General features: G+C 32.7%; 2 protein-coding genes and 1 long non-coding RNA gene across 4 annotated transcripts; 2 read left to right on the top strand and 1 right to left on the bottom strand.

The window, feature by feature from the left end:
- Positions 1-2,448: 2,448 nt before the first annotated feature.
- On the top strand, positions 2,449-16,871 carry LOC120171379. The gene is made up of 3 exons (XR_005520872.1): positions 2,449-2,459; positions 4,307-4,313; positions 16,696-16,871. It is a non-coding gene; the product is annotated as an uncharacterized LOC120171379 (long non-coding RNA).
- On the top strand, positions 13,597-15,519 carry LOC120171378 (E3 ubiquitin-protein ligase RMA1-like). 2 transcript variants are annotated; one of them, XM_039179086.1, is made up of 2 exons: positions 13,597-13,801; positions 14,658-15,519. In XM_039179086.1, exon 2 carries the CDS (start codon positions 14,673-14,675, stop codon positions 15,420-15,422), a length of 750 nt encoding a protein of 249 aa, XP_039035017.1. In that variant the 5' UTR covers positions 13,597-13,801; positions 14,658-14,672; the 3' UTR covers positions 15,423-15,519. The 2 variants fall into 2 exon arrangements, with proteins under 2 accessions (XP_039035017.1, XP_039035018.1); XM_039179087.1 differs by having other exon boundaries at positions 13,597-13,798; positions 14,660-15,519.
- Positions 16,872-26,001: 9,130 nt separating the features above from the next.
- On the bottom strand, positions 26,002-27,463 carry LOC120171362 (ethylene-responsive transcription factor ERF054-like). The gene has a single exon (XM_039179071.1). The coding sequence runs from the start codon at positions 27,345-27,347 to the stop codon at positions 26,136-26,138; it is 1,212 nt and encodes a 403-aa protein (XP_039035002.1). The 5' UTR covers positions 27,348-27,463; the 3' UTR covers positions 26,002-26,135.
- Between the last annotated feature and the right edge of the window lie 393 nt (positions 27,464-27,856).

A 27,856-nucleotide genomic window follows, 5' to 3' on the forward strand; every position in this document is an offset into this window, starting at 1 on the left:
ACATGGGCTAAAGAACATGGAGAGTGACGTGTTTAGTGGGATTATGGGTTTAATCAAAGAGCCGAATATTTCCCTAATTAAAGACTAAATTAAAGACTAAATATCCTTAATATTTGGATAAATTATATGTTATATATTATACAATATTAAAATTTATAAATTAGTCTCTAAAATTACACCTAAATTCATAATGGTCCAAAATTTAATAGATATTTAGCTGGGTGGGCGGATGTGGGGTGGGCGGATGCGGGGCGGGTAATGTCTCAAACCTATTACCCGCCCACCACCCACGACGGGTACCACTTTATAAATCCACACCCTCCCACTACCCGCTAAAATTGTACCCATCCCCGCTCAAATTGGAGCGGATACGGTGCGGAATCCACGAAACTGTACCTGTTTGCCATCTCTACCTCCAAATATTAAAAAGGGTATAAGTGGAATTGGACTTCCATGGCTGCTGCTGCCGCCGCTCTCAGCCCTGTCTCTCCTTCCCGTCTTACTTGTAACTCCAATTTTCAGTTTTCTAGCGAGGTAAAAGATCGTTGCTTTACATTTTGTTTTAGATTAAAAAAAACCGGGTTCTCTTCTTTTGTTCGGAAAAGAAAATTTGTTCATCGAGTTTTGACATGTTTGGTTGCCGAGAAAATAATGCCCAAGAATTCATGATATCATATCAATGTTGCTCTCAATTTTCTTTATTTTCAAATCCGACGTCTTTCTTGGCGGAATTTTCGATTTGAACGTTTGAGCATTCTGGTTTTTCCATCTTCCCCTGTCTCATGAAATCTTCAAATGATCCTTTGAGATTAGATCATTCTCTTTTCTCTTTTTCTTTTAATTTATTATTTTTCGAATCTTGGATGATGATTGAACTTGTTTTAATATTTTGCAGGAGGAAAAAGGACAAGAGAATTCTGCAACGCTGACCGAGAAATTTGCACCCAAGTTTGATGGCTTACGGTTCATTGGTACTTTGATCACTGCTCATAGATAAGAGCCCCCATCGCCACAAGCTTCAATTTTTACCCCATTTGAAGATTTTTTTTTATTTAATTGTTTTGACCTACTGTTGATTGTTAAGAAGAGAGACATGTAAAATGGCAGTGCTGATGATGATTGTACGAATCAGTTAGATCAAAATTTGAAATTTTAATTTAATCGTTTTGAAATAGTAAATTGTTGTATAAAAAATAAGGTAAAAATGTAATTGTAATCCCTATAGTAAATCCAAATTATTATTTTCACTTATATTATTTTTTATTTAATTTAACCCTCAAAATTGTCTTGGTGTTCATTGTAATCCTCCAAGTTCATTTTGACTAACAGAAACATTAGTCTTCTGTATTTTTCAACACCAACAAGTTTTAGATCAGTCAAATATTACTGACGTGGATTGATGATGACGTGACATTTATTTAAAAAATAAAAAAATATTTACTAAATACAACGATTAGAAAAAATTCTAAAAAATTTGACCTGATTCCTTAATCTCACCGAAATAAATATTACTAAAATTTTGTGAATTTGTTATAATCAATTTGTTTAATAAATATTTGGGTAAATTATGCGTTTAGTACCTAAAGTTTCACTTTTGATATATTTTAGTGCCTGAACTTTTAATTTTTACAAAATCATACCTAACATTTGGTTTTTGTTTCATTTTAGTACCCTGCTGTGACATGCTGTGATATTTTTTTAATATTTTTTATACTTCCACATCAACAATTAAATATTAATTTTTATTATTTTTATTCAACCAATTGGGTGTTGACAAGTGTCACCACCCTATTGGGATAAAATTAACTCTAAACATGCTTAGCATGGGAATTTATCCCACGCCCGCCTGGAAGAGAGGAGAGGTCTTAGCCACCGGACTAAGAAAGACAATTGTTACCTTTTCACCACAAAATATATTTAATTTATAAACACATAACATACACACAAATATATGTGTGTATGTATAAGTTTCAAAATTCATTCTAAGACTACCCCTATTGAATTACATTTCACATTAGTAACAATACAGGTTCCGAAACCCGACATCGAGAGCTACGAACATGGTGTTTCTTGTCTACTACATGTCATAGTACAAAATTATTAGAAACAATACTGTAAATTATTCACACTAAAACGTTGTAGTAAAGAGAAGAAAAAACAACATACAGGAACAAGTGAAGGATCAACAGTGGCGTATTCTCTCTGGAACAAGTACACATATTTAGGGTTGCTTGATGAATTTGGTAACTTGGAAACTTTCCTCTCCTCGATAGACTTGAAAGACCGTGTAGCAGACACCGGAATGGGGTGTCCCAGCAAAGCCGCCAACAGATCCGATGGCTGTTTAAGAAAACAAAAACAAGAAGAAACGGGAAAAGAAACGATCATCTGTCAAAACAAAGCAAGGTTAGCTTGAAAACCATTGTGAAACAATTCATAAATCACATCATAAATAAAGAGTCGAATTGAGCAAATTGCGAATGGGGATGAAGAAATGAGAAGAAGATAATCCACTTTGGGTAAGTTTTGAATTCTGGGTAATTTGAAGGGAAAATACTCGAGACCCGGACGATGAGGTTGAAGATAATGAAGAGAAAAAGGGTTTTCCATCCACAAAAATCATGGTGATGATGAATTGATGATTTTGAGCTCATAAGTCGAAGCTAAAACCCTTTCCCCCCCCCCCCCAAAACCCACGTTGAAAAACTGGTTTTTAGCGACGTTTTCAGTCATATAACGGCGTTTTTAAGCGCCATTGAAACCAACGCCTCAAAAAGTAGTAGCGTTTTTTGTCTACAAACACCGCTAAAGGTGATGATTTTTAGCGTCGTTTTCTATAAACACCGCTAAAGGTTATGATATTTAGCGGTATTGTTAGAAAACAACGCTATATATCTTTTCTTTTGTAGCGTTTGTAAAAAGCATTGCGAAATGTTCTGAAATATAGTTGCGTTTGTTTCCAAAACGCCGATAAAGGTCATGACATATAGCGGCGTTTGTAAATTTAAAACGTCTATTTGACTACGTTTATAGTGCCTTTTTTGTGTAAACACCACAAAAGATCTAGAACTTTAGTGACTTTTTTTCTAAAACACTGATATTGAGTATGTATTTAGTGGCGTTTGTTATACAAATGCCCTAATTAACACAGATTTTGCCAATGGTGTTTTCTGCTCTTTTGTTACCCAAATTTAAATTTTTAACCTGTAGCATTATCCAATAAACATGACATCTATAATAACAAACTTGAAATCCATAACAACCAACTTGAAATCCATAATAATAAATCAAACTTTACATTAATGTAAAATATAATATAGTTCAACATTGTTAACTAGAATGAACAAAGCATATATCTAAAATAACTCCTAAGATGGTGGACTCCGAGGTTGATTTTGTCGTATCATTTGTTTCATAGATTCAAGTCGATTTTCAAAGTCTTGACATTTTTTCTGATATGTTGCTTCTCTCTCTGCTTTCCTCGCTTCATTTTCGACTTTCATTTGAGTCATTTTTTTGATCAATTTTAGTCAACTATTGTTTTAAACGACTAACTTCTAATTGGGAAGACTGACTATGTGATTACATGTACTGAGATGAATTGGATCCAAAATATTTGGTGAGAGTAAAATGATCATTGACAACGAACCTTACCATATCTTTCAGGACCCAAAACTTCATTAATAACTTGATTTTCGATGTCATCTGCATTAACAATACCAAGACTTGAAGTCGTAGCTTCATACTCCGCCCTTTTATCCCTCGATTTTTCCTAATAATCAATTAAATAATTATTTTAAATAAGAATGCCATACTATATATATAAATATAACATAATTCAAAGCTTGTGTCCAATAAATGTACCATAATTTCTGCAGCTTCATCAGTCATAGGAGTCCCATCCTTTTTTGTATGTATCATGTCAAAGAGCTTTATTTGTCCAACTTCACAATCAGATGTATTTTCCTACAATGTAGAATAAAAATTAAGTCTTGCAAAATATTATTAATAATATAATTAATTTTCGTTATTATGTGCTACCAACTTTAAATCACTATGTGAATACTCAATAATACCTCATCATTAGTTATACAAACAAAACTCTACAATCCAGGTGTGTGAGTAAACTTTTGTTGTTGTCTGCTAGCAACACCAACATGCTCTTGGTCCTACAATTTGAAATATTTACTTATAAAGTCAATATTGTAATGACATTATATTATTTTTTGAAAAATGCATCATACATGTCCTTTCTTTGAACTCCAAAATCTGACTGCATCTTCCCAGTGATACCTGAGCATTCCAGGTGGGTAGTTTGCAGCTTCTCTTCAAGGCTGAGATCATTCTTGAAGATTTCTTTTTTAATGAACTCTTGTGGTCTCTACATCTCTTCCCTAACATTTGCTTCAAATAATCGTCTGAGACCTCTAAAGAAATTTTCTTCTACAAATAACATAAGTGTTCAAAATAAGTATAAATTACTATTGAACCGTTATGGATTATCTATTATAATGACATTATTACCTTAACAAAATCCAAAGCCTGATTTTTGTTACTATTTGACATTTCACGACATGACTCATAATTGATCAGTAAGAGATTAGCATTACGTGCAACCATGCCTAAGTAACCGGATATAAGACGTGCTTCTGGGCCAATAGGTTGACCGACATCGTTTCTTGAAACTTTCACACGGTGCCCAGGAGGGAGTTAGTATAATTCCTTCAACATTATACGTCCTCTAATCTTGCGTGTTCGACCATTTTCAACTATATAAAAAATAATTAAATGTAAGTTTTCAAAATGAACCATCAATTAAAAAAAGTGTCAAGTATTACCTTCAATTTCTACAGCTTCTTCAACAATAATCGAAACTTGATTTAACAACAATAAAATTGGTTTCATTGTAACATTTTGATCTTAAAATACGGGAACTTGATCTTTGATTACGAGTTTCAATTCTAAAATTATCCCTTGCTGACTCTATTTTTAGGGGTAAATTAAATATATTATCGTTTTTGTGAGAATGCAGTACAAATTAAATATATTTTGTGGCAAAAAACAATTTCCTTGGTTAGCTCAATGGCCGAGTCTTCTCCTTTTCTCCAGCAGGGAATGGGTTTAATTCCCACATTAAGCATACATTTGGATTTAATTTTATTTCAATAGGGTGATGACAAAATAATATTTGATTGCTAACGTGAAAGTATAAAAATATTAAAACGTGAAAGTAAAAAAAATATTAAAAAAATATCACAACATGCCATATTATCTATATCGTTAAGTTTTTAAGGGCATGGTACTAAGATGAAATTAAAAATTAAGTATGATTTTTTTAAAAATTAGAAGTTCAGGTACTAAAACGTATCAAAAATGAATCTTTAAATACTAAACACGGAATTCACCCTAAATATTTTGACATAATCTCTTAATTTATATATGCATAAGACACACATTTATATTAGTAAAAATAGTTAATGGACTTCAAAGGTTAGGATGAATATCATAGATAATTTTGAAAGCTAAATTAATACAAATAACGATAAAAATAGAAATAATTATCGAAAAAGATTAAAATAATAAATTGAATTTACTACTGCTTTAACAGTGACTTAAGGAAATAAAATAATTATATTTTGATGCCGAAACGGCGTTCTTGAACAGTTCAGAATATATTTAGTATTATTATGGCACGGCATGTTTGACTCCCTTTATTTTTAATTTATTTATGCTTCAAAGTTCTGAATATCCAACTGCAACAAATTTTCTAAATAAAACATAATGGGATAGACTTGATCAGATGTCACAACTCATAGAAAATAGCTAAATATTGCTATTGCTTAACATTGACGAGTCGTAAATCAGGACTGAATGAAGTGAACGAAATAATTACGAAAACATCGTATTCAAATTCAATATAAGAATTTAAAATAGAAAAGATCAATATGATAATATATAAACATCATCTTGATCAATCATGGTAATATCAAAATAAGAATATACACTAAAACAACGATCAAATGATCAAAAATATACTATAAAGATAGAGAAAATATACTACAAAGACTGAGAAAATATACCATACAGACAATATTATTAAAACTAAAAGAATTTGAAAATAATAAAATAAACTGATGATTGCCGGGGCCGATACCATCACGGACGTTGTAAAGATTGAAGAAAAAGGTTTAACGGCGCAAATATAGAGAAGAAACTAGGGTTGAAGATTCAATGTTCTTTTATGATATCTTTAAATATGAAGTAGAAATTGTCTTTCCAGCTTAGTTGGTAGAACGCAATGCTCTTAACTTTGTGGTCGTGGGATCGAATTTCACGGTGGGCAATTCATAATTGTCGGATGTCTTCCACAGAAGTTGTTCTCAACCTAGCGTTGGGGGCAACCTACTACCGTACCTCCCCTTACCCCATTATATATGGGAATAAAGTCAGAAAATTATTTAAATATGAAAATAGATATATTAAGTATATTATTTAAAATATATTAAAACATAATTTTGACTAATATAACTATATAGATAAAATTATATGTTATCCCACGGTGGGTAATTCATAATTACCGGAGGTCTTCCATGGAAGTTGCTCTCAACCTAGCGTTGGGGGCAGCCTACTACCCTATCTCCCCTTTATCCCATTACATATGGGAATATGGTCAGCTAATTTTTTTATATGTTATCGCATTTAATATAATAGTATATATAGATAAAATTATATGTTATCACATTCAAAACATTTTTTATTAATATGATAAGTATAAGGTAGTATCTGTTCATAGATAAATTTATTGGGTTTAGGGATGATAATTTAATCCGAAATCAATAAGTTTTGACCCACCCTGATCCGATAGGGTCGGATTTAAAAAAATTGGGTTTGGGTCGGGTCAAATATTTTAAGGGGTGATGTTGAGTTTGGTCGGGTTCGGGTAGAGGGTTAAAAAACTCCGACCCAACCCAACTCGATGATAATAATATAATTTCTTTTTAAAAATTTATTATTATTTTAATTAAGTCATTATTTTATACCAGGTCGCGTAGAGTTTATACTCTAAAAATTTGGATCGAGTTGGAGCTGAATGAATTATGTATAATTTTCGGGTAGGATCATATTCATGTGGATAATACATATTTTCGGGTCGAGTCGGGTTCAGATGGAGCATAATTTTGGGTCTTGGGTCGAATGTAGGATATATAATTTTCGGGTTGAATTAAGTGAAGAATACATTTTTCAGGTCTTGTCGATTTATAGAAAAGCCGACCCTAATCCGACCCACTACCGTCCCTAGTTGGGTTTAACTAAAGTTTCAAGTTTAAGTGATTGTGGGTTTGGGCCTACCTAAGTTTTGACCTACCTCATGCCTAAATTTTTTTTATTACAGGCCAACCCAAATGTAGAGATTTTTAAAGTATTTAAACTGTCAAAATCTCTAAATAAAAAAAACAGTTATACATATAAATTTAAATTCACGTTCTCTATAATATTATTATAATAATTATATAAATAACGCTAAAATTTAATTAATAAAAATTAATATATATATTATCTATGTTAATTTATTAAATAAATTTTAAAATTATTTTTAAATGAATATCTCATTCCACCGTATAACCTACAATATGATTGTAATGTAATCTATTTTTCTATTAATTTAGGGTAATTTTGTAATTATAAAATAATAATCATTTAAAACAAATTTTAATCACCAACAACCAATTGATATAGTGAGATGAGACACTAGATATTTTAAACAAGGTTAGGAGTTCGAATCCTGACGATTGTGAATGAAACAAACTAGGTTTTGGAGGATCGCCCTTGCCTCTTCAATTCTCGATCCGAATTAATTGATCAATAGATCAGACACTTGTGATTATAAAAATAAATAAATTTTAATCGTTGATAGCAAAATTGTATTAAGAGGAATGGTCAGGGATAAATATAATCGTCCTTATGAATAATTGAACTTCTTATCTATTTTGAATTTTTTTATATTATTCTTTAAATAATTGAATTTTATCTTCTAGAGTTTTATATATTAAATATTATAATTTTTTTGATTGAAAATATTATAAAATTTTAAAAATGAGTCCCTAGCGTAAGAATTTGCATACTGATACTGTTGACGGGACAACTAATATATCTTTTAATGGATATTTTAAAGTTTATGGCGTCTAAACAACATAACTAACATTTTCTCTATTTTGACCAGTTGAATGTTTACTTAATTATTGATTTAAAATTTCACTGAAATCAACCCACGCGTTCCCAAAACTCATAAAGGAATCTACGACTGTTCTTAATCTTTGGGACACGTGGACGTAGATTATGCCGAGTGGTCAACAAGGCCGAAATTGTCAGATATTGGATTCTTGTGAAGCGCGTGGCATAACGGTGCATCGTCGACCGGTCTTATGCTATCGTCACCGCCCCCGTCACCTTCTTCTCATTTGAAATGACAGGCACAACACCGTCATTCAACCGCCCGAACTTTAAATCTTAGAGAGACACAACAGGCAAAATTACCTAGATAAGTAATAGGTTGAAAAACAAAATTACTTTGTACAAGATGTTGAGTAAATTATTTTTACATATATAATTGTTATCACATTACTATTAATATTATAGTTTGAACAGTGTCTGCTTCAGAAATGGTCAGGTTAGTCGAATGTTTTCCGTGGTATATTGTAGCAATGATCTTATATGAAAAATAATTTCTTCAATCGATTATATAAAAAAATATTATGTCCGAAATTTATTAAGAATAATATTTTCTTTTCTACAAATAATATCGTATAGTGAATTGTTATAACATTTACTTTAATTTAAATTAATAATAAATAGTAAATCATTATCAACCGTCTCTTCCTTTTTTTAGTCTATTTTTTTATATTTTCTCTTTAATTTTTATTTAGCCGACAACAACATTAATCTTAATGTCGGTTGGCGATCGTCGGTGACTATTAATTTTTTATTTTATGTATCTTGTCTTATCTTTTATTTTTTTTTTCTTTTTTGAGTCTTTTTAATTTTGAATAAAAATCTATGTTATTGTGACATGTTTATATATATATATATATATATATATATATATAGAGGCTGATTTTTTGCAATAATGCAATCGAAAAAAATTGTTCGAATAATGCACCTAAAAGATTATTTGCTAAAAAAAGATGAATGCTACAGTATCGAACGGAGTCGCATTGTGCTCCCCGCGTCTTTCCAATGTCGCATGGAACACCATGCAACAACTCCTCCCACGAATCACTCGGGTGATTCGTAATAAGCATTACAAAATTAAAGGCTTTGTAATAAGCATTCAAAAGGCTAAAATATTGGGGGGTAAGACACATGGTGATTCAGGGGAGGGAGAGCCGTATGGTGTTCCATGCGATCTTGAGGAGACGTAGGGAGCACAATGCGACTCCATTCTATACTGTAGCATTCACCTCATTCGAGCAAATAATCTCTCGAGTGCATTATTTAAACAAATTTTTTCTAGTACGTTATTGTAGACATTCAGCTTATATATATATATATATATGAAGTTATTAAGTATTTTTTTAATTGTTTTGGTAGTTGCGTTGCGTACGTATACATTTTTATAATTTATTAATTTAGAAGGTGGAATACAAAGACAGCAGACAAACAATTTTCAACGGCCTTTTAGGGGAACACATTACATAATACGAGCCCGTCTAATTACTCTTAATTTTTCTTATTTAAAACAAAAATAATATTTTGACCAGTGTGATCAAGGGATTAAAAGGGTCGACACAACTGCACATTATCGATACTTATTGTTTTTCCTTTCCATTTTGGTCTTTGATAAGATTTATTTTCAAAGTTGTTGACAAGTGTACATGATTTTAATATTTGTAATTGTTTTTAGTTTCACAATAGGACCACTTTGATAAAATTATTGATTATTGAAGATGAATTCATCAATTAATATCTAAAATAATATATTTTTAAAATAATTATTTTTAGTCTATATTCCTATTTTTTCTTCTTCTTATTTTCATTAAAAAAAATATGTTTTGTTCGTATCTGTGGAGTAGACTCGACTAAGAGACAATTGCGAACTCAAAGGCAACAGAATATAAGCATGGCAACTCAACCAATTGGCTGATGGTTTTATACAACTTCAACGTCTACCCCATAGCCAGTCTTTGCTTCCGTTTTCATTCTCTCTTTTTTTTCTTTTAGGTTTAAAAATGAACTTTTTCCATAATAGACTTTAGTAAGATATAATTCAAATTAATATTTATAGGGTCGTCTTGGACATTTTCAAGATACGGAACAAAAACTAAAAGACAAGTCATACAAAACTATAATATATTATATTATTTTGAATAATTAATTTAATATGATGTTAATAAATCATAGAAAAATAATTAAAAAAGTATGAGCTATTGGTTAAAAATATAGAAAATATGGACTATTTTATAAAATTGAGAAAAAAATTAGGGCCCCTTAATTATAAATCTCGAGCGAAAACTCAAAAACAAGCCTTATAGAATGAAAATATATTCTATTATTTTGAACGATTAATTTAATATTATATTAATAAACAATAAAAATAATTAAGTTATGACTCATCAATTATAAAAGTAGAAAGTAAAGACTATTTTATAGAACTAAAAAAATTTAAGAGATCTTAATTATAAAATTTAAAAGTGCCCCTACCGCTTATGGTGCTCATATATATATAGGGGCGGGATCCTATTATCAAGGGCGGACCTATGAGTAGCCCGGACAACCCCTCAAATTTCTCCGAATAGTGTTAATTTTGCTTATCCTAAAGTTTTGTCCTGACAAAGGGGCAACCCCTAGTTCTCTAAACACAATCTGGTTCCATATTTCAGTTTAGTTCTCATGGAATTTTTTGTGTGCAACAAAATTGTTTACTTAGTGTTAATTTTTTCTAATTTTTTTAATTAACACAAGTGCCACCCATAATATTGTGCAACCTCTAAAAAAATTTATAAGAGTTTTTTTGTGCAACCCCTGAATTTTTGTCTTGGGTCTGCCTCTGCCTATTATATCCGGTGTAAAACTCACCTTTTTAGAACTATTAGATGAGGAAAAACAAATGCTGAAATTAACAGTAGAAATGAGAAATAATCACTGAAAATGAGAGAGTTAAACTCAGCTTTTGATTTAACTCATCCAACTGTATTAAAAAATTGTAAAACTCTTAGTTGAATTATTTTTAAAGTAAAAATGTTTTTAAACCCATACATATAATATTAAACAAAAAGAACTACAATAGATGATGGATACAAGAAGAGTTAAGAAAACAATACTTGTAAATTGAAATAATTTATTATTATTTCATTTAATTTGATATAATATTCACTCTTACTTGCATTAAGAATGATTAGAAGAAAAAAACAATTTATTATATGTATGATTAGAAGAGTTAAGACTTTTTATTTATTTTTGAATTTAGAGTACTGCATTGGCAACCACCGAGTAGCAAGCTACAATTATTCTGGTCAATTCAACGTTTTGGAGCCGACACCAGCCATCACAAGGCGATGGTTTGTTGGGGGAAGTATCTGAGAAAAAAGGTCAGTGTTTAGGTGGGGAAGAAAAGGCATAGTGGCCTCCCTTGCGAAGACAAAAATGTTTGATTAAATTATTCTGTTTGTCGTTTTGGAAAAGGGAGAAACTAATTAGATTTTGATGTTTTTCCAATGTCTTGTTTAATAATTAATCATCCTCTGATTATGAATTGGTTCAAGGGTCGTGTAATCATTTTCCGGCCAGCCAAACAGTGATATCCAACAACGATAGAACTAGTCCAAACGATTTGGTGCCTTGAATTATTTTCGTGGCTGTTTATGGTTCTATTGTGTTTGTAGGAGTAGAAATCTCATTCTAAGAGGTGTAATGGAGTAATTTAATTAATAATTATCATGTTTAAAGGGATGATGTGTTATGTATCATATAATTTAAAGTAACGACGTTTATTTGTTGCGTCACTTAAGGTGATAACGTGTCCTCTGTCACGTTATCGAAGTGATGACGTGTTGTGTGTCACTTAAATAAACGGTCCGGAAATTTTACATCCTCCACCCGACCTGAACTCGACCTGACTTTTTGAGATAATTCCGAACTCAACATGACCCGAAATAATATATTTATTAAAAAAAAAATTATTTTTATTCAATAAAAACAGAGATTTAATTGAAAAAATAATATATAGAGGGGTATTATTGTAATTATTCTTAAATATATAAGGTAAAAATATAATTTTTTGGGTTGGATCGAGTATTTTCACCCTAAACCTGACCTGACCCAAACATTAACTCTAAAAAATCTGACATGTCCCAACCCGAACCCAATTTTTTTTTTAAAAGAAAAGTCTTACCCGACCCGAAATCCGTCAGGTCCCATGCCATCCCTAGTCACGTTATCAATTCAACAAATTTTAAAAATATGTTGCCAGCAACATATGCTAATCGCAGTTTCCATCCAATATTAGTTATTTAAAAAATACGTTTCTAACTCTCACCCGAACGCAGCCCCTGTATCCCATAGTTATTGCAGTAACAGCATACGATAAGAACTCACCCAAAAAAGTACCCAATTGCCGAGCCATTGCATATGATATAAAACCAGTCGGTAGTTTGTTTATAAGAATCCAGAAATTTGCATTGTGGAGCGGGACTCTCATCGGGTCTTCCCCTTATTGTAAATGGTGGCATAGCAGAATGTGCGAAATATAGCACTAAGGACCTTCATTGACAATCCTATCAACATCAAAGGCAAGGTATAATCGGAACAGGTAGCGATTCTCCCCCAACTCTATTATGGAAATTCCTCCAATTGGACGCCAAACATTGGCAACCATTGTTTTCATTGCATTGAAATTTAATTAACTAGACGTTATAAACGTCCCAACCAAACAATTCTCAACTGATATACTTTTCGTTCCCCCTTGTTCTATAATTATGGCCTCCTCCTCCTCATCCCCTATATTCATCTATTCCAAATCATCCATGCTCCAGAACAGAAACAAGTAAATCTACTCCTTTATTGTTTGTTATGAGATCACAAGCGCACGAGAAACAAAACTCAAAGACAATCAACAACCGAGAGAATAAGGGCAAAAACCCTAGAAAACCTTTTTTTTTAGAGTTTTTATTTTTAACATATCTTTGACATGATTAACATCCTGTTAAAAAATATATTTTTTTTATAAACATTCTTACCATAAAATAATAGAAGTCTATATTTACTTGTTAAAAAATATTTGTTGCAATGGTTATATATAAATAATTTTACACATATTAGAAGCAAAAAAACATGTAGACGTCAACTTTACAAAAGATTACTAATTATATATATAATATTTAAGCACATGCAAAACAAGATATCGTAAATCAAATAAAAAAAGAGGATAATTATTAATTATAAAGAACGAGTGCCACGTAAGAAAGAGGGAATCGTGAGCCATCAAACTCGCCGAGTTAATTTTTGTATTAATAAAAAAAATCAATATTTTATTACGCTTTGCCTTATATAATGTAGAGGCAAATTGATTCCTGGAAGAACTATTCTCTCTTGGCTTCATTACCTAAAAGCCTTAAAAATCTCTTATCTTGTCAACTCAACCATTCAACCTCCCTTTGCTCTTTGTTTTTTGTTGTATATCTTCTGGTTTTGGGCTTCTTTGAAAGAGGAGTTTTAACAGATTCTCCATTCAGGAAAAAGGAAAAGAAAAAAGAAAGCTCTGTGTTGATCAAATTGCACGTAAAAGAGACTTGTCAACTACCTGGTATGTTCTTATTTTCTGGGCTGGATTTTGTTTTCAACTTTGGATTCCGGGATTTATGCAGTGCCTCGCGGTTTTCAACTTTCTGATTCTTCCACGCTTCATTTTGTAGGTTCTTTTTCTTTTTTGTTATGAGATTTCAAGTTTCAAAACTGTTCCCTGCTTAGCTTCTCTCTTCTTCTATAATTTGGAAATTTCAACTTGTTTTTCTTTTTTTCAGCTGAACTTGGACCGTTGGGGCTTTGAAAACTGAGCTTTTCTGGATTTAAGTTTCTTTGAAATCCTCACCCGGTTCAACAAGTAGCTTAAGAAAGCTGGTGCTGCGTTTGGGTGTTTTATCTTTTTCCCTCTTGTTGGGACCATGTAAACCCATGTCCCTCATGCTTTTAACAATCTAGCGTCAGTTTGTTTTGATTCCAAATTATTCATTTTAGGCAACCAAATAAAGAAATTTAACAACCCATAATTAATCTGGTTTGCTGGATGATATGAAAAGATTTAACATGTTTTCTGCGTTTGAGACTTTGAGATATGCATTTTGGGCTATCAATTTGATATGACATGTGTAGGGTTTGTGTGCCCCACCGTTGGAAGATAAATGCTCATTATTTCATGTAGGTTTAAAGGGGTTTTGAGCACATAAAGATTTGTTTACCACTTGTGGAATTGAATGGAAAAGATGCCTTCATGCATAATCTTATGATATAGTATTTTGCTTGAGGTAGAAGCATGGAGCTTGTAATAATTATCCATCAAAATTTGGTAGCTGGGATGGGAACTTTGATTACACTAATTGTTGGAAATATAGTATTTTGGTGTTTCAATTAAGATTTTCGTGATTCTAATCTGGTATTTCTTTCACAGATTTAGGTAGCAGATGGCCATTGAACAGTGCTTAGAAGATGCTAATGACCCTTTAAGTGGAGAGGGTAAAAATTCCTTGAACAAGTGGGAAAATTCATCTAGTTCTGATGACGATCCCTCCGCCAGTTTCGACTGCGACATCTGCCTCGACTCGGTGCGAGATCCGGTGGTTACTCTATGCGGTCACCTGTATTGTTGGCCTTGCATTTACAAATGGCTTCGTTTTCAAACCATATCCACTGAAGACCTGGACCATAATCATCAGCAGTGTCCGGTTTGCAAAGCTGAAGTTTCACATGAGACGCTGATTCCGCTCTACGGAAGGGGCCTAACGACCAAGGCATCCACAGACAATACTCCGAACCGACCTCTCGGTCCTACCAGTGGCCTTGGCATGATAAGGTCACTTAATACTACCACCGATGATCTACAGTTTCGGCAGCCATTCGATCACCATAGTTACTCATATCAACCACAAATCTACCACACTCAACAGGGAGGATATCCCGATTCGTCGATGCCTAGTCCTGGTGGCATGGAGATAAGTGTACCAGATCCGGTGACCCGAATGCTCGGCGAGATGGTATACACAAGGGTATTCGGGAACTCGATGACGGATTTACATACGTACCCGAATTCATACAATCTGGGAGGGAGCACTAGTCGTAGGATCAGAAGGCAATTAATGAAAGCCGATAAGTCGCTGAGCAGAATAAGTTATTTCCTCTGCTGCTGCGTATTGTTCTGTCTTCTTTTGTTCTGATTTTCAGTTCTCTGCTTTTGTCGGAAGAATTATACCTGTATAGGAGAACAAAAGCATACAAAGTTCAGCCGGATGCAGTAATAACACAGTATGAGATGTTGCCATCTCCTGTGCTGCTTATAGCATTTATATGTAATTGTAAGTTAATAATGTAGACTCTTTGCATGATTGTTGTTACAGTTAAAACTTACTTATCTATAATCCTTTTAGTATAACCACCGATTTATTGATTGACTAATTAGAATCAACCACATGTATTCAATTTATTAATTGACTAATTAGAATCAAATATCACATAGACGACGACCATCTTTCTAATCCTTTTTTAAATTTAACAACTTAAAGTTATAGTTTTTTTTTAAATAATTTAATCTTTTAGAAAAATTACTTTTTTTAATTGAATTTTTTTTTTAAATTATCACATTTTTAATGCAAAGTAGTGGTGAAATCGACTGCATTCAGTTTTTTAAGTTTTCGACTACCGACGATAATCATATTTATTCTCGATCGCCATGTCCCATTGTTAATTGACTGAATAATCCGTATTAGTACATTTAGGTAATTAAATTGATGCTTAACGGAGCACGTGAGATTTCTTCTAAACCTCAGGCACTAACAAGGGCTTTATTGAGAAATAATTCTTTTTAGTTTTATTTATATTTTTTTAAAGTTAAAGTTTAAGATTTAAATTTTAGGGTCTACAATTTATAAAAAAAATATTGTTTTACTATGAATTAAATAAATATTTGTTTATATAAATTTTAATTAAATATAAATTATTTATTTATTTATTTAAATCTAATAGTAATAAATTAGTATAAAACTTATTAAGTAATTTCACCGAAAACTATCCCTATATAAAAGTTTCATGAAATGATATGTCTGCTTTAAGGTGAATATATATCGATGATAACAAAATGGAATCTACCCAGAAACAGAAAAAGGAGAGAAAACCCCAGAAATGAATATAGGCATTGTTCGGTAAATTGTTGCAGATAGAAAATAAAAAAGAATCCATTAGATCATATGGTAAACAAATGTAGGAAAATAAAGCCAAACAGAAAAATACAATTGTGATCTCAAATCCCAAAATAATAAGGCGTTCAAACGACATCGAAGATTAACTCAAAACTTTTCAGAAAGAACCCCCACAAAAGGAAGAGAAAACAGGACTGAATCCATCAGAACTTAAATAAACCCCCCCCAAAAAGTAAGAAAAACGACAGAGATCTCTACATGGTGTAGGGAAAAAAATGAAGCTACGATAAGGAAGACGAAACAAAAGAAATCATCAACCCCTGATGCGCTTGACTTTGTTCCAGCCTTTCTTGCACGACTCTCCCACTATTTTCACGCCCTTTTTGAAGAAAACCTTGAGTTCCTTGGCTCTCTCTTTTACTTGCTGCTCGAACCCGGCCATCGAACCAGAGCTTCAAACGAACAATGAAAGTCTGAGTTTTGGTTGCTGCGTTTGTGTGAAATGATTGCTGTCACTGAGAGGAAACTCCCACTGTTGTTTTTAAGCAGGGAATGCGAGCTCAGGTCTCGTTGGATCCAACGAATCAAGAGACACGTGGCGGAGATCTGATGGTTGATGAAGACGTTGATTGCGGGCTAAGCATGGAATGAAAAAGATACGTGGGATGATGATGGATTGGTTTCCCCTTTTTCATGGTCCCATAACCCAACTTTAAAATTTAAACAAAAACCATAAATTACAGAGTAAACTACACATTTTGCCCCTAAACTTTTACAATGTTTTTTATTTTGACTACCTAACTTTAATAATTTTCATTTAAGTCTTAAAGAACTCTAGTGGGCATTGATAGAGCTGTAAATGAACAAGACATTCGATGAAATATTCAATGAATCATTCATATAATGTTTGTTTATATTTGTTTATTAAGCTAAATAAGCTAGTATGAATAAAATTTCTATGTTCATATAATATAAAAACTATCACGAATAGATATATGTTTAGTTTATTTATGTTCACAAACAAACTTGTTTGAAAGCTTATTTATCGATTTATTTATAAAATCATTTACCCAATTCTCATTTTTTTTATATGTTTTAAATATTAGTGAAGAGTTCAACTAAATTGAATATAATGAACTTTGGAGTTCAAACCGTAAAGCCTAAGAAGACTAATGAGTAGTAGCATAGTTTCACCATTTTTCTTTAGCTTAAGGTAAAAAGAGAATGTTGGTTGTGGAGTAAATTGAACAAATGAATATATTCGTGCTAAATAAATATATTGACAAACATACATATAAATATGTCCGCAAATATTAAACGAACATATTCTTAAATAATAAATGAATCAAATATAAACACTTTTAAAAAAAATAAATAAAACGAACACAAAAAACAATCTCATTCGTTTAAGTATAGTTCATTTATATATCTAAACTTTAAAAACCAAAGGGTCCCATTCCAATTTAAATAACTGGTTGGCTAACTGGCTTTGCCTTTATTGAGCACAGCACAGCACAACACAACACAACACTAAAACAAAACTATTAGCGCACAGATCATAGGCGCCTCAAAAGGTTTAAAATTTGTTTATTAAAAGAGAGAGATTAATAATCATTGATCAAATAAACCGTTGGCACAACAGCTCATTGGTCAGGGATTAACGTATTTTTAAGACACAATCAACCAATAATATAACTTTTTAAGAAATACCGAGATAAATTTATACAATTTTGAATGGTGTTAAAGTTAAAAAATAAATAAAAGACAAAAATTAAATAATTAATTAATAAGAGGGGTCAAGAGATAATTTCTCATATTGATAAAGAGTTAAAAGATTTTAAATTTATTATTAATATTTGTGATGGACTAAAAGAGTAATTTGACCATTTAATCAAGAGGACTACTGATCCCAATTTGTCTCTGTCTTTGCTGACATCTAATCTGGTGTTTAAACTTTAACCCCACTCTAACTAGTTATTGGTAAATTGACAAAACAATCCTACATTGTTATCAGATATTTAGTTGATCCAATATTGCATTACACACTACATTATAAGCAAGAGCGAATGCAGTGACTTTAGCCTCCCAAAATTAGAAAAATTATCTTCTAATCCCTTTACAAATAATTAATTTTTAAATTAGTATAATTACAAAATTGTATTTTAAGCCTAAAATTTTAATTCAGTTTTGGTCCTCCTATATTAAAAAAGCTCCCTTCAAGATTAAGGTATTAATATGGGTGATTTGGTAAAATAATAAAATTGAGCTAGCTTCAAGGCTAAGGTATTAAGACCCCTCATAATAATAACAATAATATATAAATAATAAATGAAAAAAAATCCACAAAGGGTTTAGGGGGCATGTGTTGGCTTCGTCATGTACTCTGTATATTTTGTTTGATTCATCAAACCCATATGGAATGGGAAGGCACATCCTATTTGTACGGTGAAAAAAATTCGATTCGACTCAAAAAATATTTTTTTAATTTTAAATTATTCGAGTTATTTGAGTAAAGGTAGCTCCTGACTCGAGGGGAAAGAAATAGCCTATGAAAGAGATAGTCTCCAATTTAAATTATCAATTCAATTTTCGAGTTCGAATCAAGTTGAGAATTGAAAATTTTGACTTACTCAAAAAATCAACTAATTATTTTGACAGTTTTATGATTTGATGATTGATTTTCTTTTATTTCTTTTATTTATTTTTTAGGGCCGTGACCTCCACGGACCACATGTCTCTCTTGCATTCCATCCCCATCTAAATTCTAATCCTTGAAATCTAAGAATTTATGTAAACTTCAATTATATAATTATGTATCAAATATTTTTTTAAAAAAATATGATTTGTTAAAAGATGTAATCTCAAATTCATAATTATTAATTCACAATTGTAAAATTGTGAATTTGGGTACTAGCGATGGTGCTTATAGGAGCTGAAGTTGCAAATTTTTTTTTTTTGATTTTCTAGTAACTTGTAAGATATTAGTAATAGAAAGAAAAACTCATTAACATGGATACAAGCTTTAGCAAAATGCTTTAAAACTCATAATAATATTCCCCTCAATTTCATAAAGAGTAACCCTTATCGTATAAATAGTTACTCATTGTATAGTTTTTTCGGATAATATTTATTGGTTTCATAAAAATTACGTGAGCTGAAGTTGCAATAATTCTTTGACTTTTAAGAATGTAACAATTAGTAAAATATATTAATAATATAAAAAGAAACTTATGAAGCATGCAGTCACGAATCTAAAAATATTTTTAAGGCAGAAACATCTCTATTAATAATAAAAAATTTCGTATGGGCAGACACAAATAAATTTTAAGAGTGAACACCTTTAGTAAAATGAACAACTAATATAAAGAAATCCGAATTCCAGGATGGACAAAATAAAATTTTATGATTGACACATTTAGTAAAATGAACCACTAATATAAAGTAATTCGAATTCTAGAATGAACATTTGCACACTTGAGATGTACATGCATCCACCGGTGGAAGCACGTAGATAAGTCATGACATTAAAAAATTATAAAATATTCAGCTTAATTTTATGTGCCCTTAGTATAGAATACCATGTTTCAAATACTCGACATGAATCTTTATCTAAATTGGATAACGTAGATAATTTACTTTTACCTCAATACAAAATAATTCTCTTATATAATTTAGATAATTTACTTTATAAAAGTTAGTTACTCTAATATTGTTTTTTTTTGCATGCAAAACATATAAGCATTATACAAATCATGTGAGCTGAAGTTGCAAAACATGTTTGATTTCTAAGCAGCTTGTTAGAAGTAATAGATATTAATAACAATGTGCCGAGACAATCTGTAACAAAATACTTAAAAAAGTACAAGAATATTATCTTAAATTTCAAGAGCCCTTAGTATTCAAAATCACGTTCCATTGATAATGTATATGTAATATATAGACGTAATTGTTTGAATTTAAATTTTTTATAAATAATAATATTTTTTATCACTAAAATTATTTATTGTGTTCGACAAATATAATTTTTTTGAAGTATTACAAGTAGGCAGTTGGATGCTGGGATTAATTGTATAGTTCGTAGTAGGATTGTAAACGAGCTAAGTCGAGCTCGAGTAAACTTTAAAATTAAGCTTGACTCGTCTCAATGACTCGTGAATTCAAAATAATCAAGCTCAACTTGAAATCGAAATAAAAAAATTGAAACTCGATTTGACTTGAAAGCCTATGAACTTAAAATTTTTAAACTCCACTCGAAATAAAAAATTGAAACTCAACTCAAACTTGAACCAGAACTTTAAGTACATGAAAATTTTATATTGTATTTTTTAAATAACATATAAATGTTAATATTATTAAAAACTTAATTAAAAAATTAAAATTTTAATATATTATTTTTTTCTAGTTGCTCGCGAGCTTTTCGAATCGAGTATTAAGTAACTCTTTTTGACTCGTTAAGAATTCAATTTAAATTCAAACTCGATTCAAATATATTCGATTTGAGTATTAATCAAAATTTAACCGATCAACCTCGAATAACTCACAATCTATTTTGCCTCATTTATAACCTAGTTCGTAAGATTTATTTTGTCTCATTTATAACCTATTTCTTAAGATTGATTAATCGAGGTTTGAAGAATAGGGGCCATACTCATATTTGGAAATTGGAATATTCAATAGGTGGGACCTTCAATAATTGAGGCAAATGAAGGTGACAAAAGCAAGAGAAAGGGATACTTCCATGGAAAACCCTTAAAATAAGCAAACCACTCCACCCTTCATGTGGAAGCTACATTGGTGCGACCTTTTTCTAACCATGGGCCATTGACCAACTGGGAATCCATGGCTTTTTTTAATAAATAATACACAAATATTTTTATTTTGATATCTAAAATATTTTTTACAATGCATGAAATTAATCACATTGAGGCGACGAGTTTTAATAATTTTTTTATTTAAACTCTTTTTTCCTCAAAATGATAAATTTTAATAAAAAATTATATTTTTAGAACTCATCTTTGAATAAAAATTATTATTTTTAGAACTCGTCATCTCGACGTGATGCGTTCTAATAAACACGGTAGAAAACGTCGTAGATCTCAAAATAAACTTCAACTTACCCTATTTTACCAAATAATTTACTTGTTTGTCTTATTGGGCCAAAAAACCTAACCCATGCCGAGAATCGGACTTACGGGCCAATATGTGTAGACCTAATTTTTACTATGTGAGGTTGAGTAGACCCATCTACCCTAGCTCTGAACATAGATTTTTTAATTCTTATGGGATCTGTTGAGGGTTTTTTTTAGTCCCAATAGGGTAAAGCTATAAAAAAAACTAGTCCAATAGGATATGTGAAAGTTTATTTTAGGATCTACAATATATGTTACAGGTGTTGAAGAAGCTTATCATGTCAATGTGATAAGGTGAGGAGTTTGTCCAAATGATATTTTTTATTCAAACTTAAACTCAACAAGTCGAGGTGACGATTTCTAATAAAATATAATTTTTTTATTAAATTTTATCATATCAGAATAAAATTTTTTTATTAAAACTCGTCACTTCAACATGATTAGTTTCTATTATCACTGTAGCAAATGTTATATATCCCAAAATAGATTTCTAATACCCTGTTGGGCTAAATAATAAACCAAAATTTCCTATTGGGCCAAAAAAAGCATTTGTTGATTTTTTTTAAATCATATTAATTGGCTTGTATGGTTCCCAATTTCTAAACCCTTTTTTTGGTCTCGTTTGCACACTCATCCAAAATCAAGAGGTCAATCCATATTCTTGGAAATGTGTAACACCAGTTCAAAATAAATAAAAAATAATCCTATTCACTGATAGATAATACTTAGAAATTTATAATTTTAAAAATATCCTTCAAGAAGCATATGCTGCCATACCAAATCCAGAGGAGATATGGCTTGCTGCATTTGAGCTCGAGTTTGAAAACCATGAGCCTGAGAGAGCAAGAATACTTCTTGCCAAGGCTCGAGAGAGAGGAGGCACGGAGAGAGTATGGATGAAATCAGCCATTGTGGAGAGAGAATTGGGCAACACTGAAGAAGAGAGAAGGTTGCTTGATGAAGGATTGAAGCAATTCCCATCATTCTTTAAACTGTGGTTGATGCTTGGGCAGCTTGAGGAACGGCTTGGTATCTTAGAAAAGGCCAAGGGAGTTTATGAATCAGGTTTAAAGAACTGCCCAAGTTGTATACCACGATGGGTTTCTCTTGCCACACTTGAAGAGAAAATGAATGGGATTGCTAAGGCTCGAGCTGTCCTCATGCTGGCAAGGAAGAGGAACCCGCAACAACTTGAACTCTGGCTCGCTGCCATACGAGCTGAGGCAAGACATGGTCACAAGAGCTATTTTGGCATGATAGGAAGGTGGATAAAGCTAGGACTTGGCTCAATAGGGCTGTAACTCTTGCTCCATTTATTGGGGATTTCTGGGCATTGAACTACAAATTTGAACTTCAGCATGGTAGTGAGGAGAACCAGAAAGATGTAATGAAAAGGTGTGCTGCCGCAGAACCAGAGCGCGGTGAGAAAGGGCAAGCTATTTCAAAGGCTGTGGAGAACTCTCACATACTTACTGAATCCATTTTAAAGAAAGTAGTGGTTGCATTGGGCAAGGAAGAGAGTGCTGCGGAAAACAATGCAAAACAACAGTAAACACTAATTACTTTAAAGGTTTAGCTGCTCTTGTATGAAAGTTTGATTTTTCAATGAACTAGGACAGCTGAATCAGTTCTGAATCATGTTTTCTTTGGTTTTTGGGCATTATGGAGAAAACTATGTTCTACTTTAGCATGTATACTAGCGTCTTGAATCAATTCTGGCGATTGTTCTCTCTAGTTTTTGGGCATGTACTTCGAAAATAATGTTCTATAATGATGATTTAGCATATATATACTGGAGTATTGCTTCAGGTTACTTATCATTTTGTCCAGAGATATAACGTTATGATCAACTTTGGAGTTTGATTTGCTGTGTGGATATCAACTTTGTTTAGGTAGACTAGAAGGATTAATCCTGATCGTCATATTAGAACGACCTCCCAATGCTCTTCATATGTCACCATAGTTCTAATCTGAAGACAGTTTGAAATTATCATTAGGGTGTATTATTGACTCGTGCAAAGTTTAGTGTATATAATATCAGGTGTCAAGAATGAACTTTGAAATGCGTATGCTATACCTTTATCGTGTAGTGTGGTACTCATACAATCCATGTTGGAGTTGGATCCTGACTATTTTGTGGTCGGAACTTGAAAAAAGCATTGATCTCGTATGTTTGGTTGAAGGGAAAAAAGTGATATTTTTGTATCGTGTTATTTAGCACAACTCTTCGTTACCAAAAAGTTAAAATTAACTGTAAAAAATATATAGATAGTTTGTTGATGGGAACAAGTTTGGCTTGTCGATCGTTGTCGGTTTATTTTTTCTGGCTTGGGTTGAGAGCAGCGGTCATTAAATTGTGAGAAAGGGATTGTCATGAGGAGGAGGAAGGGTGGTTGTTAAGGGACCTAACCCATCCTTCAATTGTCTATAGAAATATTTATAATAACCTTCAGAGCGAGTGTCGGTCGTAGGTTTATAATGAATATTTATAAAAACCTTTAGAGCGAGTGTCTGCCGTAGGTTTATTATGATTATTCGTAAGCATGTTAAGAAGATTTGTTGGTTAGACCTTTGATTTTGTTATGATAAATCGCACGTCTGTCAAGGGTTTGTTTGATCACGGTGCTATCTATGCGCTATAATCGACAATAAGTCTAGACTTTACGGGTATAAATTAGTCAGAGGCTCGGAGGTTTCCAGAGGAGGTTCTCCGTACATATACATTTTATCTTTATTAGGGGTGTAAACAATTTTGAGTATTGTTGAGCTCGACTCGATTCGAAAACTTTGAAATGGAGTTCGACTCAACTCGAAAACTCACGAGTTTAAAATTTTCAAGCTCGACTCTAACTCAAAATCCTGAATTGAAACTCGTGAGCAGCTCGAAAAGGCTCGAAATGAAAAAAAATATTAAACTTAATTTGATTGAAGCCTCAAACTCAAACTTTTAAATATATGAAAACCTTATTATATTTTTTTATTAAAAAATCAACATATAAATGTTAATTTTATAAAAAAATAAAATCTTAATATATTATATTTTTGAGTTGCTCACGAAATTTTCGAGTCGAGTATCAAGTAGCTTGTTTCGGCTCGTTAAGAACTCGAGTCAATTCCATTCAATCCAAGTATTTATCGAACCTTAACCAAGTCGATCTCAAGTAGCTCGTGATATGTCTCGTCTCATTTACAACCGTACTCTTTAGGGTGCATATTTGAGCCAAACCCACAAGCTGGTTTTCGAATGAACCTGAGTTCTTGTTCCGACTCCAGTAAACACCAAGCAGCAATTGTTTGGTTAACATACAATGTTAACATTAACCTGTGTACATGTGAACCTATATGCTGGCATTGGAGATGACAATGGTCTAACCAGTTGCCTTGGGACGGTGGTCTCCCTGTTTTCTTTGGATACTGGCATAGAACTTCAATTATTTGTTGATGAAATTGTCATTTTGGGAATGTCCGAATAATAATATTGTGATTGGAGCTATCATGCATGTCGGCAATAATTTTATACATCTCTGTTAACATGAAAACCATAATGGGTGGAGGCAGAAGGATTTGGCTGTCACCTGAGTGGCAGCCAGAGGAGAAGTTAACTTCAGTCTTGAAATGGGATGAGCATGAAACATCGAAATGACTTTGGGATATCAGTGTCAGTTTGTATTCTCCTATGAGATATTTTATGTTTTGGACATGTTTTATTAGTTTTCTAAAATTTATGATAATTGTAATAAATGATGAGATTAAATTTTTTAAAAATATTTTAATTTAATGTTGATCTCTTAAAAGTATTTTCCAATTTCGTCATTATATTCCAGCTATGCCAAAATATCCTCCCCAAAACATTGGAGAAATCACCGACGGAAAGCAGTAAAGCAACCAAATGTTTTTTTATATAGAAACCGGCACTCATACCACATCCATGTTTGTCTTCTACTTGTCTATCCCTTTCATCATCAACAATTATATCAGATTGTTCATCATTACAATGCCGTCGCAAATAAGGAACTCAAGTATGATCTCATGGGCCGGTGACCGTCCCACCTTTCACCCTCACATATTCTAAACCCTTCCTCGTATGCTTTGATCCTGTAATAATTTAACATGGGATCAGTATGTCGGTTAATTACATACGTTGCTTTGCATTGCCGAAATTTTAACAATTAAGTCTAAGATTTCATCATCCTTATCGATTGAAAATTCGAACACGATTAAACGTGTAATATCTTTCGATAAAATTAACAACGAAAATGTGCAGAAGAAAGAAAGCCAGGAGGTTGATAGACCAACAGATAGAGATCACAGACCCTGCAATCTGTAACATTACATAAAACACATGCGCTTAACTTGGAATTACATTATCTAGTGATATATTGGATGAATACTACTAGGACCACAGCACATTCTGCAATAACAAGCTGAAATGGCATGAAAAATACCATAGAGGATAAGAGAGCTACTAAAGGAATCACAGGTTGGATAGGAGAAAAATCTGTAACCAGAAGAGGAATTAAATGAAGGCTTAGTGGAACTCAGAGACTGGTTTTCTGAAAAAAATCTGAAACCAGTGCATGGTTCCTCGGCCTGTAAGGGTATACCCCTAAAAAGATGGGCTCTGTTCATCTTTCCAGAAGAAGGGTTTCATTGGACCAGGAGGAGGAGGAGAAGAAGCTGAGCTATGTTGTTGTTGTTGCCGCTGCTGGTTTTGATTGGAGAAAGGAAGATTTGAGGGCAAAAGAAGGTTGTTTGCTGTATCTAAATCATCCCACACTGGACTACTGGGATCCCAACCTGCTGGAATTGTATTGTACCAAGCTTCTTCCATACCACCCCACACCAATTCCTGAGAACCCGAACAACCCTGTACTGTCATCTGCACCTCATCATTGGTTGTCGCCTCGCTAGACCCCATCTGTGAGTCGATGTTCGGATTGTCTCCTTGAGGCAGTGGTGGCATCGTTTCGATTTTCGGTTCCCGTTCTTGCTTTGATCTTTCATGAAGTGTGTGTGGTGAAGAAACTGGTGAGACGGAGGTAGTGGAAGATGTATCTTTTTCCTTGTTGAGGAAAAGCTCAGGGAAATTGAGCTTTGCATTCTCTCCTCTCAACTTGAACGCCTCACGATCGTAGACTAAGGCTGCTTCTTCGGCAGTATCGAATGTGCCGAGCCAAAGGCGAGCCCTGTTACGAGGGAGGCGGATTTCGGCTACCCATTTGCCCCAATGCCTCTGCCTCACGCCTCGGTAGAGCTTGGTAGTATGTATAGGCTGCTGCACTTGGTGCTGCCCCAATCTACTCATGGTTGTCATCTTCCCTCTCGGACTCAAATTCAGTGCATCGGTCCAGTATAGCAGAAGTTGCTGCTGCTGCTGAGGCGATACCGATGTTTCTGCAGTATAAAATGGCCGATAAACAGACCCTTGTTGCTGCTGATTTTGCTGCGACGAGCGGAACATCGGCATAGGAGTCGGAGTATTTCCATATTGTTGAGGAAAGTAAACTGGCTGCTGAGATGCATCGAAAGTGAAAGGAAAAACCAGTCTAGAAGTTGGCAAAGAAGAAGAAGAAGAAGGAGAACTATTGGAAACAGGGGAGGGTGAAGAGAACGAAGACAAGTGACGTTCAGGGCTGCATATCTTCTTGAGGGGTCTTTGTGAAATGGAAGTTTCATCAAAAACAGGCTTCCATTGCCGCCTATCAAACCCAGAATCAAGATCCTTTCCTTTGTCAGTCTCTTGGAATGTTGTTTTCATCTTCTCTGTTTCATCAATCGCACCCTTGTTGGATTGGTCGTTGTTCTTCGTTTCAGCCATTGATGCTGATGATTACTGGCTTGCTCTCTCCCCTTATACAAATAAAACACCGATAGGTTCTAAGAAAATAAGTATGATAATGGAAATACTCGACTCAAAATGCATATAGCAAGAACGAAAATGAAGATGGAGGAAGACGATCTTTAGAACCCATATTTAAATTTGGTAAGACTAAAAAAAAGCAAGATCGAGTTTTGGGGCCTTAAATGTTGATTTGGACTTTCTACTACACATTTTCTGTGATTATTTAATATTTTTTAAAAATAAATAAAATTTGGATATTTGAATTTGGTTTGATATATATATATAGAGAGGATATGATAGCACGAATCGAGTGACTTTAGTAGTTAAAATAAATTATTGTTGTTCCTTAAAATCTCAAGTTCGAGCATCTTGAATGACAGGGATGTAAACGTTAAATGTTAAATGGTTTAGATTTATCTTTGAATAATAATATTTTTTTCACTTACCTTAGATTAATAAAAAAATATTTTTTTCTAATTTATAAG

This window comes from Hibiscus syriacus, unplaced genomic scaffold (genome assembly GCF_006381635.1).
Source record: "Hibiscus syriacus cultivar Baekdansim isolate YM2019G1 unplaced genomic scaffold, ASM638163v2 tig00111833_pilon, whole genome shotgun sequence".
Taxonomy (NCBI): Eukaryota; Viridiplantae; Streptophyta; class Magnoliopsida; order Malvales; family Malvaceae; genus Hibiscus; species Hibiscus syriacus.